General features: G+C 32.9%; 1 protein-coding gene across 1 annotated transcript in view; it reads right to left on the bottom strand.

Moving 5' to 3' along the window:
* The window catches only part of LOC130444005 (zinc finger protein 585B), a 100,196-nt gene that overhangs the window by 33,796 nt on the left and 46,858 nt on the right, over positions 1 to 19,542 (bottom strand). Inside the window, exon 7 of the mRNA XM_056778959.1 lies at positions 18,406 to 18,882. Within this exon, the coding sequence (XP_056634937.1) occupies positions 18,406 to 18,882 (477 nt within the window). The remainder of the gene's footprint in view (positions 1 to 18,405; positions 18,883 to 19,542) is intronic.

The raw sequence follows: 19,542 nt of genomic DNA, 5'->3' as shown, positions 1-19,542 counted from the left end.
TGCTCCGTGTACCATTTAATGGAATTTCTCTTCATTTTTCATATGTTATTTTGATCCCTTGTTCATTTTTTCTTATTTATTCCGTATCTGAACAATCTAAGTGATGTTTTTACCGCTACTCTTTCTAGTATTATGTGTAGAGGTAAGATTTAGTAACCCTTCTAGTGGAGCTGATTTCATAGACTCGGTTGCACATATAGCAAGCCGGCCGAGGGATTCTATTTACTTTGTGATAGCAGCAACTGCAGCTTGAGCTTACTATTTAAAGATGGTGGCTCTAGCTCCACCAGTTTCGTAGCAAATCAATAAATACAGTGTGGTCTTGGTAACAAACTAGACAAAAAATTCGTATGACATTTATCAATATCAATATTTTATGTTCACTGTGTATGGAATTGGGGTGCGGTGTCTAATTTTGAGAATTCGTTTCGTAGATTATCAATTTCAATGGCGAAAATTATAGTCTATCATATCGGACAGTTATGGCTTATCGTTAATTTCAGAGAATGGATAATACGTCATAACACCGAAAGACATAAATTCTTAAATTATTTTCTAGCTACCGGGATAAATCAAGGAGTTTTTAAAATTTCTTTATATTCCTATAGAAGAGGTTGGTGGAAATTTCGAGAAAATATATTTTCATTAGGAATAATTTGGATGCTAAATTGCAGTTTGTTCATTGAGAAAATACGAATATTAGTTAATTGTTTCTTTTTCAATACTTCTTTTATAATTTCATCAGGATAATTGTTTTTACTCACAATTTTTAATTAATTAAATAATTGTAAAGCTAATTGATAAATCTTCGTGAAGTATAAAACAATAAACGAAAAATATATGTTAGTTAACAAAGTTACTGTCTTACACAGGAAATGAGTTTTAGTTATAAATAATAATTGATCACTATATTTGGAAATTTACCAAATTTAGTTAATAATAATCTGAAGATTGGGCTATTTTTAGAATCTACAGAAATTATAATACTTTAAATACACATTGTACACATATTTAAACCGGTTTGTGGTGCAGTCATATTAGATATATATCGTTAACATGCAACAACAGCATTTAACGTGTATCTAGAAGGGTTCACCAACTAAGTAGACATTTGCTTAACGTATTATCTCATAATTCCCCAGTTCGCTATTCTCGTCGTGTTTAAGTTGCAGTTGCCGGACTATGCCGGTCCTAGTTTGATATATGGAGCCATGGAACCAACGGCTCTCGCACTTCTAATGTGTACTTAAGTTATTTACCGGTAGCAAATGGGTCGTCTATGGTTATTCGGTCGGTCGGTGCATTTTACTATGAGAACGAAATGGGATATCTTCCTGTGATTTATGGGCTACACCAAGTTTTCACAGTTGTTGCGGAACGGTCGCTTATATTATTTGTCCATTAAGGCTTAATGACAGTTTTTTGGTTTACGGAACTTCTCACTACCATCCAAGATAAATAATACATACGGATACGGAAAGTTCGAAATTTATTTATATATATTTCAACACCTGTATTTGGTTGCTGCCATACAATATTTTTATTTTTTCTGGCTGTAGGTTCTTTCATTTACAACTGAAGGAGTTGTTTTTATGAGTAGCAATAAAAAACACACTCAGGATCTTAAAAATAATGTTTACTGTCCGTATACATTCAAACGAAGTGATAGTGGACTTCACTTTCGTTGTTCAACTGATTAAAATGGTTAATTGTAGAGTTAAACTCAGTGTATTAATCAAACTTCAAGAAGAAAATTATGTTTCGTTTAGCTCTATTTTGTTGGAAAATGAAATTGAACAAGTGAGAATATTAATTACTTCAAAACACCTACAAAAAAACTAAATTATTATTAATATATTTGTAGAAGGCTTTCAGACTATGGGAAAGTGAAATATACATTGAAAAGTTTTTTCAATGTATAATTAATTTATCGCAAATGTCAAGTACATAATTTTATTAGTCTATAATACACAATTTTTATGGAAAAAATTAAAAAACTCAAATTTAGGTATTTTTTTTAATCTGCGACTTATATAATCGACGAAACTTAATGGATAACCTGTTTTCAATATCTATAAATTCTTTTATACATTGAGTGCATCCTACCATTACTTTTTTTACAAAAGAAAGTAAACACTATGTTGACGTTTCAAAAAATGATAAGAACAATTCACAAACAACATTTATAGCGTTAACATTATTATTGGTGTAATGAATCAGAAAAACCATGAGGCATCCACAAATAAATTTTCTTCGACAAGCTAATTCAATTGGGGTGTAAAGTAAGCCTTTTCTGAATACCTGGACACCATGATGTAGAAGTGAACTTGCAGATAGGCCTGCAAACAGTAGAAGAGAAAAGTTACAGTGCTACTACCTATGAAGGTGCTATTGATACAGAAATCAGAGCTATTTATCAGGATATATAGTCAAACAAGAGTGATTGCACAATACCCAGAGCGACTTGATCAGCGATTAACAAAAATAAAACAAAAAAGTTAATAAAACTCACGAGAAATTCAATCCAGAAGAGCGTTGGAGTTATTATTGGACTAACCCAGCGCTATTCAAAGTGTGGGTCGCGACCCGGTATCAGGCCGTAGAAAAATTCAGCTCGATCGTAACAAAAATTGCAAGAACAAAAAACTATGCTTCTAAATTTAATATTTTTCCGAACATAAACACCTTTTGTATTGCAATTGACGATGGGTTTCAGAGGAAACGTTTTGAAACCTCTTTTTGGGGTACAGGACGAATTTATGAATCAACCTATCCTATTTTTCCAATTCAGGATCGATTCCAAGATTTCGAATAGTTAATAAAATAGCTTATTTGTTTGACATATTTGCTACATTTAATGAATTGAGCTCTAATCTGCAATGATTTGGTTCAAATATTTTCAAAATATCTGAAAAAGTCGCCGAAATAATTAAAAGAATTTATCGACACTGATTCAAACTACGATGAAGAAGATATACATCTTGAAACACTGTCACTTTCAATTCAAGAAGAAATTTCGGAGCTATACATAGTTTTTTCAGGATACTCCTTCAAATGATATGTGGATTCAAGATCCTACTTTTGTCGATTTTGAAAAAGAAGAAAACCTTATCTTGATGAACAAAAGTTGATAATTTAATTGTAATTTCATACGACGACGATTTTAGGTTATGCTGTCAATAGGAATATAGAAGATTAAGCAAAAAAGCGATACAATTCTCAAAGTTTCCCTTTATACGTGTAAAAATTCGTTCTCTACCTTGGTGTACATAAAAGTATCAAAACGGAACAAATTTGGGGATAAAATTAACACACACTCGCATAAAGTCAAAATATATACAACAAATTTTCTTTAAATTAAAATAATGGAAAGTTTTATGAGGTGGGTCGCGAAAAAATCAAAATCTCATATTAGGCTCCAGTCAAACCCGTTTGGGAGACGCTGACTAATTTAATATTTACATATTTAGGATTTATATGATACAGGGTTATTTTAATTAGCAGTTATCAATATCCTAATATCAACGTATAGATTTAGTTTAAATGTGATAAAAGTGTGTCTACAGAATATTCAAGGTTAGTATAAGAATATATGAGTAAAGGAAAACACTGGAATCAAAGTCGTTTTTGTGGATAGAATTGATGTTTTTCGTCTATGCTCCTCAATTGATGCTTAATTTAAACTTCTTCAATGGAAGTATATTCAATGCATACAAACTGGACGTTCTCTGTCAAGTATTTTATTCTTCGATTCAATTCTGATCTATTCGTTCTACATGATCTCTTCTTTCATGGCGTCTATCAATATTGACTATTACCATTTCCCTAACATCTCATTTTTTTGTATGGTAATGATATATTAATCATATGCATCATACAATTTAGCTTAAGAACAAATAAGGAAATGGAAAGAACAATGTGAAAACTAGAAGAGGCTGCAAAAATTTCGAACTAACAATAAACCAAAATATATGATGCTAAAGCAGAATGTGATTGGTAGAAAGGAATACATAGAGATTAAAAAGGGGAAAGGGAAAGAATATAAGATAGAAAAAGGGAGTGAATTTGAATATCTGGAAATAATGAAACAAGATAAAAATGGAGAAGGGACTGAAATAAATAAAAGGAAATCATTCAGGACACAGACGTTATCTAGAGTAGCAAAAATAAGAATATACCGAATAATAAAACGAAACGAAAACTAGCAGAAACTAATCTGGTTAGGTTAGGTTAAGGAATGAAAAGAAATAAATGAAAGACTTTGAGGAAGAAAAACTAACTTACAACTGAAGGATATGTATAAATATTCAAATACATACGAGCTCAACAAGAGAGATGGTTAGGGCATACTAAAAGGATGCCGAGAAATAAATTTGCAAAAAGAGTCTTTGAAAGAGAAGTATGAGTGACAAGAAGAAGAAATAGGTAGAGTCGAATTGGAGTGCCGAAACGTAACTGGAGAAGAATGTTGAGATCAGTTGAAGACAGATAAGAAAAGAAAAATGAGTCTTGAGCCTTAAAGCCACAAATTAATATGTCATTCTTTTAGTTGAGTATCAAAGTAGCTTTTTCCGTTGTAGCAATTTCAATTGAACAAGGTATAACGTTGTATTTAAATTATTGCTTTATTTAAATTCCTTTAATTTTGCCTATACGACATAACGGCGTAAATTGTTTATTCAATACCCCCTCGTAACAATCTAAAACGTATCATTTAAGTCGAATATTACGTTTGATTAAATGAGAAAAATGTGGCAACGTCTATCAAACTCTGATTCGATGCTCGTATCCCACGATAACCACCTGCAATCTGCAATAATAACAGCCACAAATTTATTGTAAATGAAACAGTATCTAAAGGCTATTTATATCTGTTATTATATTTCTTTCTCATTAAGGATATATCTCAGTTAACGTTTTACAAAACAGAAAGAGAAGAGTTGCTGCATACAACGCTATGGAGGATTCTCAATCTGATACTTACGGGTAATAGGTATCTCCGGTATATAAAAACGTTAAACGATAAAGGAAGTTTGGAGTTCTAAAATTTTGTTTAATTCCATTTTGTTTATATATTATTTATATTGTTTTCGTCATGTAAACTGTGAAAATTTTATATATTTTTGACAGATAGAATTTCGAATGTAAATTATACCATATATCAATGAAACCAAGAAAAAGTAATTTTCAAGTGAAGGTGATCCTTATCAAAATTATACATAAATATGATAGATAGATTTTTAAGAGTAGATTAAGCATTAATTTTTAAGAAAAAACAATTAAGGATACCAAAGAATAGTTATATCCTCCGTCCCATGAAATAATTTATGGTTACCTTTTTATAAAAGCAGCCTTAGGAACACAAATCATGCTGATCGTCCTGGAGCGTCATTCATCATCATCATCAAGCCTTTCAATCCGTTATCGTTTGTCTTGGCTGTCCTTCAGTTCTCTATATTGTGTTCTTAAGTCCTCTTCTATTTCGTTTCTCCAAGTCTTTCACGGCCTACCTCCTCTCCTTGGCTCCAATGGGGTCCATTGCGTTATTCTTTTTATCATTTCAGTTGGTTTTCTTCTCATTATATTCCCAGCCTAGTGGATTCTATGTGCTTTTATGTATCCGATTATATTTTCCTTCCCCAGCTGTATTTCTTCGTTTTTCTTTGCTCAGTTTTCTCCCTTCTGTGTTATGTTTGGACATGTTATAATTATCATTATTTTTGTCTTGATTCTTTTAAGTTCTACGTCTTCCCTTTTGTTGATAACAGTTGTTTACATCGCATAGGTGAATACTGGTCATATTAGGGTTTTGTATATTTTTATTTTGTTTTGTTTGGTTATCTTTTTGTTCTTGATAGCCTTTTTCTATTATTTCCTTTATCCTGTCTCTGGTTGTTGTCCCAACTTTATTCCTAGATAGTTGAAGGAAGATACTGTTTCAAAATTGTATTTGTTAGTTTTCAGTTGGTTTGCTCTCTCTTCTGATTTTGTTCCTATTTTCATGTATTTTGTTTTTTCTGCATTTATTTCCAGTCCGTAATTTCGTGCTTCTTCTTGTAATTTGTTGATCGATTTTATTAATTCCCTCTGTCCATTTACTATAATAGTTACATTGCAATTTTCTTAATTTTGTTGGACTTCTTTGTCTTTCTAGTTATGTTTTATCTTTTTATTGAATCGAAAGCACTTCTGAAGTCAATAAAAACTACGAGTATATATATTTCTCTTTTATATTCCACTATCTTTTCTATTATTTGGTCTAGAGTGTGAATTACGTTGATAGTTCCTAGTCTAAGACAGTTTTGATCATTCTCTAGATCTTTCTCTGCGAGTTCTTTCAATCTTTTGTTTATTAAATTTCCCGATATTTTGTAGGCAGGGTTATGATTTGTTTATTGATTTTCTCAAATATTAGTGTGACTATGCTGGTGTACCATTAGTCTGGTTTTTTTGTTTCCATATCTGCCCTGCATCATTCACTCGTCATAAATTAATTCACACACACTTTCAAACAAAGCTATTTCAAATTTTTGGTAACACGGAAGATCTCATACTATCTAGTAATTTGTTATTGACTATTTTAACTAAAAACAAACTTATTTTTGTTATGACTATAATATGAATTATCGAAATTAGTCCAACCCAGTATGTAGAAACACATTGAATCAAAAACCTGAAGTAGCGTTACCTATTTTTTATAATTTTGCAACAAAATCTGGGACCTAAAACGTTAAAAAGATCCACTGAGATAGACTTTCCGCACCAACAACAACAAAGTTTCGTTATTATTGGTACTAAGGGCGTCTAAATCTGAATTAAACGTAATGCGGATGTTATGAATGCTAGGGATATATATCCTCTAACTTATTGTTATGTTAGTTTACTGGTATATTTACATACACCGTCTGCCGGATATATCTATATTTCATTATAAAACTTCTGGGATCATTCTAACGACTCCGATTGTTATAAAAAGATCTGTCCTTGGCTGTTTATTCGCTATGTAAAATTAATTAATAATTATACATACATAGAAGTAGTCAAAGACATTAAAATTTGCTACTTTGTTATTAAAAATAAAATTAAATATTGAAGCATTACGAAAATTTAATATTCAATACCTATACAATGAGGTCTTTTGATAGTACATTAATTTACAGGCGAGAAGAATAAGAAGAATGCCTTAATGAAGTACTTAAACTTCTTGTTGTTGTATCCCATAGTATTACTCAATAAATGTTTTGAAGAAAGACGCTTTGGTTATGGTATTATTTCAATGTTAGAAAGTTGACCACAGTTTCATAAAATATCCATCTATCATTACATCAAATTTTTAAAGATTTTTGAGATGAGACTGGAAAGGATTTGGAAAAGGATTCACCACAATCGATAATCAAACGATGAGAACTGAATATAACTTTCCTTTGTGTATGCTAAGGAATTATTCAGCTCCCAGAAAGCCTTCAATTAAATTGAGACTTTGGCAATATTAGTGGCAATGGACGAAGCTAGGATTTAATTTAGAAGCAACCATACAGGGCCATAGGAAAGGTGATATAGGGATGCGCCAAGCGAATACAATCTTACCAAAGATTTTCTATGTGTTTAAACACTGAACCGAGAAGATGGGGGCTCATTTACGATTAGCGAACAACCCATTACTAGTAACTCGATACCCTAATAAAAATGCCAACATGTTTAATAACGAGTTAAACATGGTGTAAAAATTTATGGGAGAACCTCTCTAAAACTAAAGTTACGAGGATATATTGAAAAATTCTACTATAGAATCAAACAAAATTTCAATGTCAAATATTTTATTACTCAACATATTCTACTCTTAATTAGATACATTTATTACAGCAAACCTGCAACGTCTCTAGACCTTTCAAAAAAAATGTTTCTTCTTGCTATGCAAACCAGACCTTCACAGCTTTTATTACCTCCTCGTCGGAAGAAAATTTACAACTTTTTAAACTTTTTTTCGGTTGAGGAAAGAGATGATAGTCGGATGGAACCGCGTTTCCTTAGTCTCTGAAGACGATAACTTGGTTATCGAAACGCGCATAAGACAGTATAATTGTTAGTGTTGGTGTAGTGATGGTGTAAACAGTATATTCAGTATTGGTTGACTTTGGTAAAATTAGCTGACGAACTCCTACAAGATTCATTTAAATTGACAATGTCTTGCTGCAGAAAGACAAGTCGTAGAGATTTATGTATTTTTTTACAATGATTAACACTGCATTAAATCATTTGTTTTGTATTGCTGCAACGACAATAAAAGTAAAAAGAACCTCAATAGTCATAAATTTATTATTGTCACCTACTTGGCCTTGGATGGAAGGTAATCACGTCAAAAATGACAGCACAATCTTCGCGAGATCATAAGGTATATTCTTAAAATTGTTACACCCTTGAATGAACAACATTAAAAGGACCTTGTACGTCTATAGCCCAATCCGATTAAGACTCATGATGATTACCTATTGTACACATTAATTATTATTTTTTTTTTCAAAGATCAAAGAATATACGTTTTTTATTAATATGGAAATTTAAAAAGTTTATTTTGAGTTTGAGTTTGATACAACCAACAATGAAAACATTTTAGTAATTAGCTAGTAAAATGATGATTATTATTGTCAATCCTAACTTTGAAATTACAAGTTTACACGGTGTTTAAAGGAATACCTGGCTCTCCATAAACTCAGAAATCAATAGTATCTTTTCATGGAAGGGAACGAATTTCATATAAAATTCATACCCAAAAATACAACCTTCTTCAGCTCTGCCTCAATCCCCCATCATTCTCATTTATAAAACAAATGTTTACAATGCCTCCACTGATCTACATCAACAAGACTGGAAATGAGACTCTCAAGTCTCAATGCATATGGTCTCGGTATCGTCAACACTGTTTTAAAATGTCTCGTGTAGTAAGTCGAGAAAGGATCAGATTGAGACGAGCCTATTCCATATATCATAACAGGAGTTTAACAACTTAATGAGAATTGAAGATACCTTTATTAATTGACGAATACACTGTTTTCTTTCTGACTTAATATCATAATTTGTAAGAAATTGCTGTTATTATTGGTTATTTATTAAAATCGTAACACAAAACAGCTTGCGTCTTCCCGAAAAAATATTTCATGAACAAGAACTGTTGGAAGCAAACCAATTAAAATATATTTTTATGATGACATCACTTAACCGTTAAATTTGTTTCGTTTTGTGTTTTACTTTAATTGGCTTCACACAGGTCCGTCTGAACATTATACCAAAAGTCACTAGAAGTTATCAAATTGATTCTATTGAATAAATTATTATTTTCCATGAAATATCAAATAAATATTTATCAAGATACAATGTCTCTTATAGCTCAACATCTTTCTGAATAATTTATTAGATTTTGACAGATTTTCCGAGGTAAAGAAATTATTAATTGTTGAACTAATTGTCAATTCACTTGGGTAGTAAAGAGCAACTGATAAAAGTTCATATTAGATAAAGGAAAGTGTGTTTTTCACATTTTTCTTGACAATTCTCTGAATTTTTTTCCTTATACAAGCTTTCATAGAAAGTCTTACAACACGTTGTCAAGTTAAATTACAGGCCCGTCAAGGACAATCGATACCTTTTTGGTAAATGTTACGTCCTTCAGAGAAGTAGAAAAATTAGTTTTCTAATGCCTTAGTACTATAAAAAAGTCATCTGTTAATCTAATATAGCGTATTGTAGTAATGACAAACATACGAGGGCTGAAACTGGAGTACGAAAGCTGGAGTTCAGCTTCTCAGGAAGATCCAGGAAGAGGGCCAAACGTCAGAATTGAACAGGACATGGTCATATTGAAAGAGGAAAAAGAGAAGAAGAAGAAGACCAACATAAGCATACAATACAAATATTCACTCAAGTTCTAGTGAGATTGTATCAATTCCCAGGACTAGGAAGAGAACTATTAAGTCGATACTGGAAGAGTTAAGTATAACAATTAGACTTTGGACACGTTGCTAGAAGACGATATTACAATATAGACAGATTTATACTAATGGGAAACATAAATAGAGTTCGATCGCCTATGAGATGGTCTGATCAAATCAAACAAGACCAGCCCCTTCACGTATCGTGACACCGAGTTGAATGAAGTCTTCCTCAAAAGCTTGAAACCATCCATCGATTAGAATAAGCTCAAAAAATTGATAAATTGCGTTATCTATCTCATTCTGCGTCGGTAAACGTCGAAACGTACATATTTCTTTAAGTTCTTCATCTTCTATCTTTTCTATAGGCAATTCTGACTATTTTTTTCTTTTGTTGTGCTTTTAAGTTATATTGCCGCTCAGTCTTTTCCGGGGTCGACCGACACTTCTCCACCCGGCCGGCGATTTGTCTCTTGCCATCTTTACTACCCTATCATCTGTCATTCTACTTATATGGTTGTTCCATTCTTTTTTTCTGTTCAATAACCACTCGTTAATCTTCTCCAAATTACATATTTTTCTAATGTAGTCGCTACTTACTCGATCTCTCAGTGTGTTCCACGTGATTCTCCTCAGTATTCTCATCTCAGCTGTTTCCAGCATTCTTTGTGTTTTGGACGTGTCCGGTCGCTCTTCTACTGCTTATGTCATTATTGGTCTTATGACAACTTTGTAAATTCTAGTCTTAGTTTTCGTTCGAATAGGTTTGTTTCTCCATATTGTATTATTGAGGCATCCAGCTGCTCTATTGGCTTTCTGTATTTGTTTTTTTAATTCTGATTCTACATCTCCCTAGTTTGATAGTGTGTGATGCCTAAGTGGTTAGTTTCCACAATCTGTTCAATGCTGGTACCGTCAATTTCTATCTTACATCTAATCAGTTCTTTGCTAATGACTCGTGTTTTTATTTTTTGGGGTGAAATTACCATGTTTAGCTTCTTTGCTACTATGTTAAACTTGTGGACCAATCTTTGTAGGTCGTCTTCACTTTCTGCTATGAAGATAGCTTCATCTGCAGAGCAGATATTTCCCATCTTATAACCTTTCCTCCTTTTCACTTCCTTTATTATTTTATCCATTATGAGTTTAAAAATTAAGGGGGCTTAAGGAATATCCCCGCCTTATACCCGTGCCAATGTTTATTTTTTCTGTAAGTTGTCCGTCTATTCTAGCCTGTATTTTGTTGTCCTCATATATGTGTTCGATTGTTTTGATGATGTCTAACGGTATTTGTCTATTGTATAAAAGGTGAACCACGTCTTTTAATCTAACTCTGTCAAAGGCTTTTGTCAAGTCAATCAAGTCAAATTAACGCAGGTCGATTATATTCTAGAGCTTTCTCTGTGATTTGTCTAGTTACAAATACTGGATCTGTATATAATCTTCCACTTCTAAAACCTTGTTGTTCGTCCTCAAAAGATACTATTTAATTAATTAGTAGGATTAAAAGTTTGGTCATTTTTAGAGTGGTGTTTGAAAAATTGATTCCTCTATAGTTTTCCGGTTCTTTTCTGTCACTTTTTTTAAACATTGGAATTAGTATACTTGTTGTCTATTCTTCAGGTACTTTTTTGTGTTTTAAAATTTTATTAATGAATAGTGCCAACTGCTCAGTCATTGCTTTCCCATAATTTTTTAAAAGTTCATTTGCTATTCCATCACTGCCTGTAGCCAATCGGTTTTTTAGTTTTTTCTGAGCTTCCTCCACGTCCTTTGTACTTATTCTGGTCTCTACGTCAGCTCTGATTTCTGGCGTTTCCGGTTCTGCAGAGTTGTTGGATAGATTGAGTAGCTCAATGATTCTGTTGCCGGTCCCAAGCCCGGAAAAAGGAGGAGGGAGACTTCAGACCAGGTTAGCACACTATCTGAGGACTTTAAATACGTTCCCGCTCATAGAACCAAGGTTGTGCGTTGGATATTTCTCTAAGTTGAAGAATAAAAATAAATCACACATAGCTACATAAGGTCAATAGGATGAATAATAAATTTCGCAGAAACTTAGCTCAAAATATTATATAACATCAAAATATTACGTGGTACTCCGGTCCTGCCTCATTATGTTCACCTAATTTCGTAATTTCTCTGTATATCTCTTTCATATATTAATTAGAGCTGTTTTAATTGAAATTTTCACTTGCTCACCAAGAAGCGTGATGTCTTACGTTATTCCAAATGGAATTAATTTGTTTTAAACATGATGGCACTTCCCTTAAATTAGTAGCAAGGGATGTGAGGCGATGTTGATAGGTGTTTAAAACGAAATATTTCCTTATAATAATCAAACAAATAACGAAGATCTAGACTATATCACCTGCTCAAAAAATACTAATCAATGTGTCTAGGTCATCACTGCTTAATTCTTGAACTGAATTTATATATTTGGAGCCATTTATAGTTTTTCATGTAATTTATTACAGCAGTTGACTGATATCGTGATTGGAGGCTATAATTCTAGAATTTACATGTATATTATCTTGTGCATCAATTAGCGTGTTTAATTGTATACAGAAGGCGACTAAATTATTATGGGACAAATTTATATTTTTTATGTTATTTAACCATAACAATTTATTTTCAATAGAAGTCCTGAAATGAGTCGACATCAAATACCGGTTTTATTGAATTGAAATTTTGGCTTTGCAGAAACGAAATTAAATTATTTGGACATATTAAGCATTCTCAACTGATGATCTATAAAAGACTGTCTATGTATTTAATTTGATGTTTCATATTTTATTTTAAGAGAACAGTTACTTATTATTGTGATGTTATCATCAACGCGATTAACAACTTATTTTAACGTAAATTATTATAAAAGTCTTAAATCTAAGGGTTTCAATCAATAGAAGTATCTTAAACTACGAGAATGGTTCCTTGCCTAACGTAGAGATGGCGGCAGTTGCTTGAAAAATGTATTAGAAAGTACACAATCTATACAGCATATGTTTCAAGTTTGTTTATTGTTTAGTCTTTGTTTGAACGGTTTCAGTGAATTTATGAACATGGATTCTACTCAGGGTGAAGCTGCTGTTTCCTTTTCAACAGTAAAATATTGGGTAGCACAGTCTAAGCAAGGCCGTACGACCTGCGAAGACCAGCATCGTAGTGGTCGACCAAATAAGATGAAGACTCCAGAAATGATAAAGAAAATCCACAAAGTGGTACTGGATGATCGTCGACTGGAAGTGCGCGAGCTAACAGACATAGTAGGCATTCCAAAACGTGCGGTACGTCGGAAATTAAGTGAAAATTTCGACATGAGAAAACTGGAATGGAACAAAAACAGCGTCGTGAAGATATTTCCGTCGATGACTTGGAAATGTTTCACAAAAATAAAGCCCGATTTTTACACCGTTTCCTAACTATGAATAAAAAACAATGGAATGAAAAGAGAGAAACGGCTGCAAAGAAGACAAAAACCGTTCCATCTGAAGGCAAGTTCATGGCATCGGTTATAAGGGTTGCGCATGAAATAATTTTCATTGACTATCTTGAAAAAGGAAAAACTATCAACGGTGAGAATTATACGAAATTATAGCAACAACAAGAGAATGCACCAGCTCACACATCCGTTATTCCAATGGCCAAAATTAATGAATTGCTACCTTTTACGCGAGATTTAGCCCCATCGGATTATTTTCTATTCCCAGACTTGAAAAAATGGTCAAAGATTTTCCAACAATAAACAATAAAAAGGGTATCAAATTCATTATGAACATCGCTGGGGAAAGTGTATGGAGCTACAAGGATTTTACATTATAAAATGAATATATTTTTTTTCAAAATTTTTGTCTTTTCTTTATTGTAGAACTAACAATAATATGTTAAATTTTGCACTTTGCTCCTACACTAAGCACTTAATATCTCAAAATACTTCGTCCTCTTAAGTCTTTTCTCTATTTTTTTAAGCGTTTGGAGAGGCGCAGTTCTTGACCCTTGATAAATTTAGTGTTACCTGCCTCATACTGTCTGTCACCAAGTTGGAAGTTACTATTTCGAAAATACCAGAATTTAACTTGTACCGATTTAATCTTATTTAAGATTATCCTCCATGTTTTGGTATTAGTTGATGTCAGTAGGTTGATTGTCGTTTCTTCGGGGCTATCGCCTAAAGCCAAAGTGTCTGTGTTGTCGGCAAATGTTCCAAGAGTATCAGTTTACAATTGGGGGATATCACTAGTGTACAAAAGGTAAAGGATCATCTTAAGCACACTACCAAGTGATATATTCGCGTTGATTTCCTTCTAGTTTGCTTATTATTTTCTGATCTGAAGATTAATTATGTAATAATACAGATTTGAAAAACTTCATACCTGAACCAAGTTTAAGAAAACAAAATACATAACTGTATTTCTTCTTGTTAATTTCCAATGACGTTAGTTGTCCTTTTGTACTTGGTCTATGGTGGCATGGCTATCCCTGGCATTAATTTTTTTCAGGTATTGGACTCAATCTTTTTAATAATATTATCTCAAATTTCTTCGATATCATTTTTAGTAGTGATATTAACCTAAATGAAGATACTCGTTCTACATTTAGTGGTTTCTCTGGTTTTGATCATAATGACTTCAGATACTTTCGGCACACTAAAGTTGGAATGCTGCATTAATAATATGGGTTAATTCAATTATATATTTCTTTGAGATATATTAAAGTATCTTCGTCAAAACGGGGTTGATATTTTCTTTGGAAGAGGATAAGATATTTTCAAGCTGTTTAGTTCTGTATTATTATTGAGATTGTTCTTCTTCTAGATAATAATGATAATAATAGATAATAATAATATATCTGGTTTTCGTTGATTTTTTCTAGCCTAGCCACAATTTTCATTATTGGAGGATTCTGGATGATTGGTCTCTTGAATCTTCTAGCCACATGTCATACTGAATATTCAGTAGACTTAAATTATTTTTCTTAATATTCTGTATTTTCTTTTTCGGTTGCTGGGTTGCATTATTTAGTCTGATTTTGATTCTGGAGCTCTAGTTTGATGTCACCTATATTTTACTTTAATTATCATTTTGTTTGGGTAATATATTTCATATTTGATTTTGTAATATGTAAAATGTATTTTGAAATACACTTCAATCTGTATATTTTGAGATACCATGATGTCACGACATAAATAAAGCGATTCATCCAGCTTTTTAAAACCATTAGAAAATATACTTGGCACACCGAGTTGTGGTGATTGCGATTATTTGAGTATAAATAAAATCTTTTTTGTCTCAAAATATACGAGTATGAATTGATATCTAGTTAGCGTAGACCAGTTCCATGCATAAACAAAATATCAATGTCCTTCGTATGCGTCCATGAAAAATTGGACTACAAGCTTCAAAAGAGGTAAATTTTCCATCGAAGATGTTTCTGTGTCAGTCCCCGAAAATATCGATGCAGTTCATGACATGATTTTATCAGACCGTCGAATTGGGTTAAAACGAATATCTGAAGCACTGCATATTTTATACGATCGCGTTCATCATATAATCCACGTCAATTTGGACATGAGAAAAATTGCTGCAAAACGGATCCCCAAATGTTTGAATATTGACCAAAAGCGCGCAAGGGTAGAAGCATCACGTTCGATCTGTGCTCTATTTGAAAACGATGTAGACTTCTTAAACCGAATTGTTACTATGAATGAGACTTGAGTACATTTCTACGATCCAGAAACAAAGCAACAATCAATGGAATGGCGACACTCTGGTTCTCCAAGACCTAAGATATTTCGTGTCCAAAAATCTGCTGGAAAAGTTCTTGTTTCAGTTTTTTGGAATTGTCATGGAGTAATCATGATTGATTTTTATGATAAGGGTAGAACAATAGCTGGAGATTACTATTCGACATTACTACAATAAAAAATTGAAGAGAAAAGACGCGGGAAGCCTAGGCCTAGGCCTCATGTTGCCATGCAAAAAATTCGTGATTTAGGGTTTGAATTACTAGAACAGCTCCCTTATTCACCATATTTGGCTCCGTTCGACTATAATCTCTTCACTCAACTGAAAAAAAAGTTTAAAACGTCGTAAATTTTCTTCCAACGAGGAGTTAATAAAAGCTGTGGAGGTCTGCTTTGCAGAAACATTTTTTTGAAAGGTCTAAAGACGTTGAAGGTTTGCTGTAATAAATGTATCCACTAAAGAGGTGAATATTTTGAGTAATAAAATATTTTAACATTGAAATTTTCTTTGGTTCTATAGTAGGGTGAGAATTTTTCAATATATTCTCGTACAGCGTCACGTAAACCAAACTTTGAATTATATAGAACTTGGACTGTCAGAATCGGAAACAATGGTGTGATGTATTATAAAGGATTATCGTTAATAAATTTTATCTATAAAAGATAAAAACGTGCACCACATTTGCATATAGCCTTGCTTTATCAAAAAAAAACGAGTCCTGAAACTCGCAATCTTGAGATTAATTATGACCGGAAGAGTAATTTGTACTATCAAAGTGCTGGACAATAATCTAATTTTATTTTTATTATAAACTTTATTCTGTGCGACAACTTATTTCTATTTGTAAACCAAACTTATTATTGAAATAATGATGATTGAAAATATAGTTATTTTTCAGTTTTCACCCCACTTAAAGAAAGCAAGATCCGTGGCTGAGACTGACGGTTATCTTAGAAAAATATATTTACATAAAGACAGCAAATTTTCTACTGCCTCACATGACTCATCGTAAAGTCCTGTAGATATCTCTGTTGGGCGTTATACAATTACGGCAGATATATTTTCAATAATTTACATACAAGTATGTCCACTCGTTTTATTAACTGGGTCTTAATCGAATAATCAAATTAAATATGCTCTTTATGTTCCTGAAATGGTCTTAAATTTCAGTGCTTGACACAGAAGGTATTCCGTAAGAGCCAGTTTTGATATTTATAACAGTGTTCTGAAAACTACGTCGGAGATGACTTCGTGATGTATTTATGGCGAAAGATATGTCATGTAGGTATACTAATTTCAATCAAATAAAAAAAGAAGACTGATATGAAAATAGAAAAAGTTAAACTGGCGAGCAAAAAATTGAGGTCACTTCCGAAATTGCGAATAATTTTAGCGTCAATATTGATAAGGATTTGTAGGCGTTAAAGCAAATTTTTTCTGAGACTTTAGAGTACGACTTTGATGAAAAATGTGCCTTTACGCTAATTGAACATTCATAGTTTCCTTGCCTGTTTTCCAGTTTACTGTTGATTCTTTGTGTAAAGCCTAACGATAGCAAAGTGTAGTGATTTAACAGGCCCATAATGCATTTAGATCCGATTGTTGTGGCAAGAATTGTTGCGAAGTTACAAGATGGTCGGAGGCAACGTGTAACTGCAAGAATTGTTGGTGCTAGTCTTTGTGGTGAGCAAAGGGGGTACCAGACTGACCTGATCACTAGAATACCAAGGTCTGGGCGAAAAAGAGTTACCACTCAACGAGATAACCGTTTTTTGGTGTCCACAAGTTTGCGGAATAGGACAGCTACTGCGGTTTCACTGCGAGATCAGTTGGAAGAAATCACATTCGTTGGAATGATGATTACTGGAGCTGGGTATTGTTCTCAGATGAGTCGCGTTTTTACCTTACAGATGGACGTTGACGAGTGTGGCGAAGACCTAGGGAAAAATATGCTGAAGTTTGCATTGACGAGCGTCTTGCGTTTGGCGGTTGGTCAGCTATAGTTTGGGCGGGAATCACTGCACAAACTCGTATAGAGTTGGTCTTCATATAAAATGGCTACCTAACCTCTCACAGGTACAATACGGAGGTGCTAGAAGACCATGTTATGCCTTTCATGGTGACTATGAGAGAACGTGGCATATTTATGCGAGACCACATACAGCCAGAATTGTCAGGGAGTATCTGGATTAGGTAGAAATTAAGCGGTTTAACTGGCCAGCCCGCAGCCCAGACATAAATCCCATAGAACATGTCTAGGGCGAGCTGGTACGATTGATCCGCAGACACACACCAACACCAAGAGCCCAGGAGCTGAGAAGATTGCTGTTGCAGGAATGGGATAACATCGACCAGAATGTGATCCGCAGCTTAAATCAGAGTATGCCGCGCCGATTTCAAGCAGTGATCAATGCAAAAACACGTTATTTGTGTCAAGTTTTTATTTTGTTCGTTCCATATCTTCCCTAATAACAAAATGTTGAATTTCGCCCAAAATGTTAATTTGTTGCTTTTTCAGAATAAATCATTAAATCCAAGAAAAAAATGCATTTTTCTTTAGTATGAAGTATCACATTCAGCTTACAAAAGCACATGAAATGATGTAAAGTTTGCGAATTCTAAAAATAATACGTAAAATTTAAAAGAACATGAAAGTTCTAAGGTGACCTCAATTTTTTGCTCGCCAGTTTATTAACCATAGATATGATCAAATCTTGAATTACATAAGTACTTACTTCTTTTTAAAGTTAGCACCGCAAGTACAGCATAGAAACGATGTTTCAGCAGCAGCTTGCTTCAATCGAGCTTTTTCGACTTTCTTTTCATGATTTTTCATATGGAATTGAAGATTATTTTTTCTGGCGAAGCTTTTACCGCATATTGTACAAACGAAAGGTCTGTCTTGCGTGTGTTGTCTAATATGACCTTGTAGCGACGCTTTTGGGTAGAAATTCTCGCAAACCGGACATTTGTATTTCAGTATAGCTTTAACCAAAGAAGATTCGGTGTGATTTTGATAGTTGACTAAAGGTTCTTCGTGGAGAGCTATATGGAAAAATAGTTCCGATATTGAGTTCGAATAAAACGGACATTTTTCACATTGGAGGGAATTCTCTATTGTTTCTGGATGCTCTTCGAATTTGCATTGTTTCAAACGAAGATGAGTTGTTAGTTCTTGAGTGATTGTGAAGGTAGCTCCACAATGTGGACATCTATAAATTAAATGAAAATACAATTGCATCTGAAACCATACCTGTATTGAACAAAAATAAATTAAAATTGACATGGATATAATAAAATTTTGGATCATGGCAAAAAGTGATTGCATATAGTAGTAGCCACAAGTTTTCCAAATAGAACGCCAGCAGCCGTGTGTTTATAGATGTAAAGTTATAAAAATTACAGGTAATTGGAAGTTTTGTGTAGGTAACATTGCAAATATGTGAAGTTTTTCAATATCTTCATGGATATTTTGGAAAATTTGATCCATGTTACGAAAGTTTAATAACGTTTCAGAAGACATTCGTAAGTTTTTCCTGGACTTATTTTTAAGAAATTTTATCAATTTCTAAAAAGTTTCACGACGGTCTATATAGTTACGAGAATTTCAGTTTTATCACATTTTGAATTTGAAAAATTTGAGCAACTTTTTCCAATTCTGATCACGTTCTAGATATTTCTTAATATTTTGAACAGTTTTTGTAAGTTTTATAACGTTCTTTATATTTTTGATAAATTTGACCAATGTCTAAAAAGTTTGACACGTTTCTCGAAAGTATGGTAACTTTTTGGGTATTTCTGAGATATTCAAGCTATTTTATAAGCTGTATATTCATAATGGATCATTTTTGGAAATAATTCATAGAAATTTT

This window comes from Diorhabda sublineata, chromosome 1, assembly GCF_026230105.1.
Source record: "Diorhabda sublineata isolate icDioSubl1.1 chromosome 1, icDioSubl1.1, whole genome shotgun sequence".
Taxonomy (NCBI): domain Eukaryota; kingdom Metazoa; phylum Arthropoda; class Insecta; order Coleoptera; family Chrysomelidae; genus Diorhabda; species Diorhabda sublineata.
The sequence above is the reverse complement of the archived record's forward strand: the minus strand, read 5'-3'. Positions and strand labels throughout refer to the sequence as shown.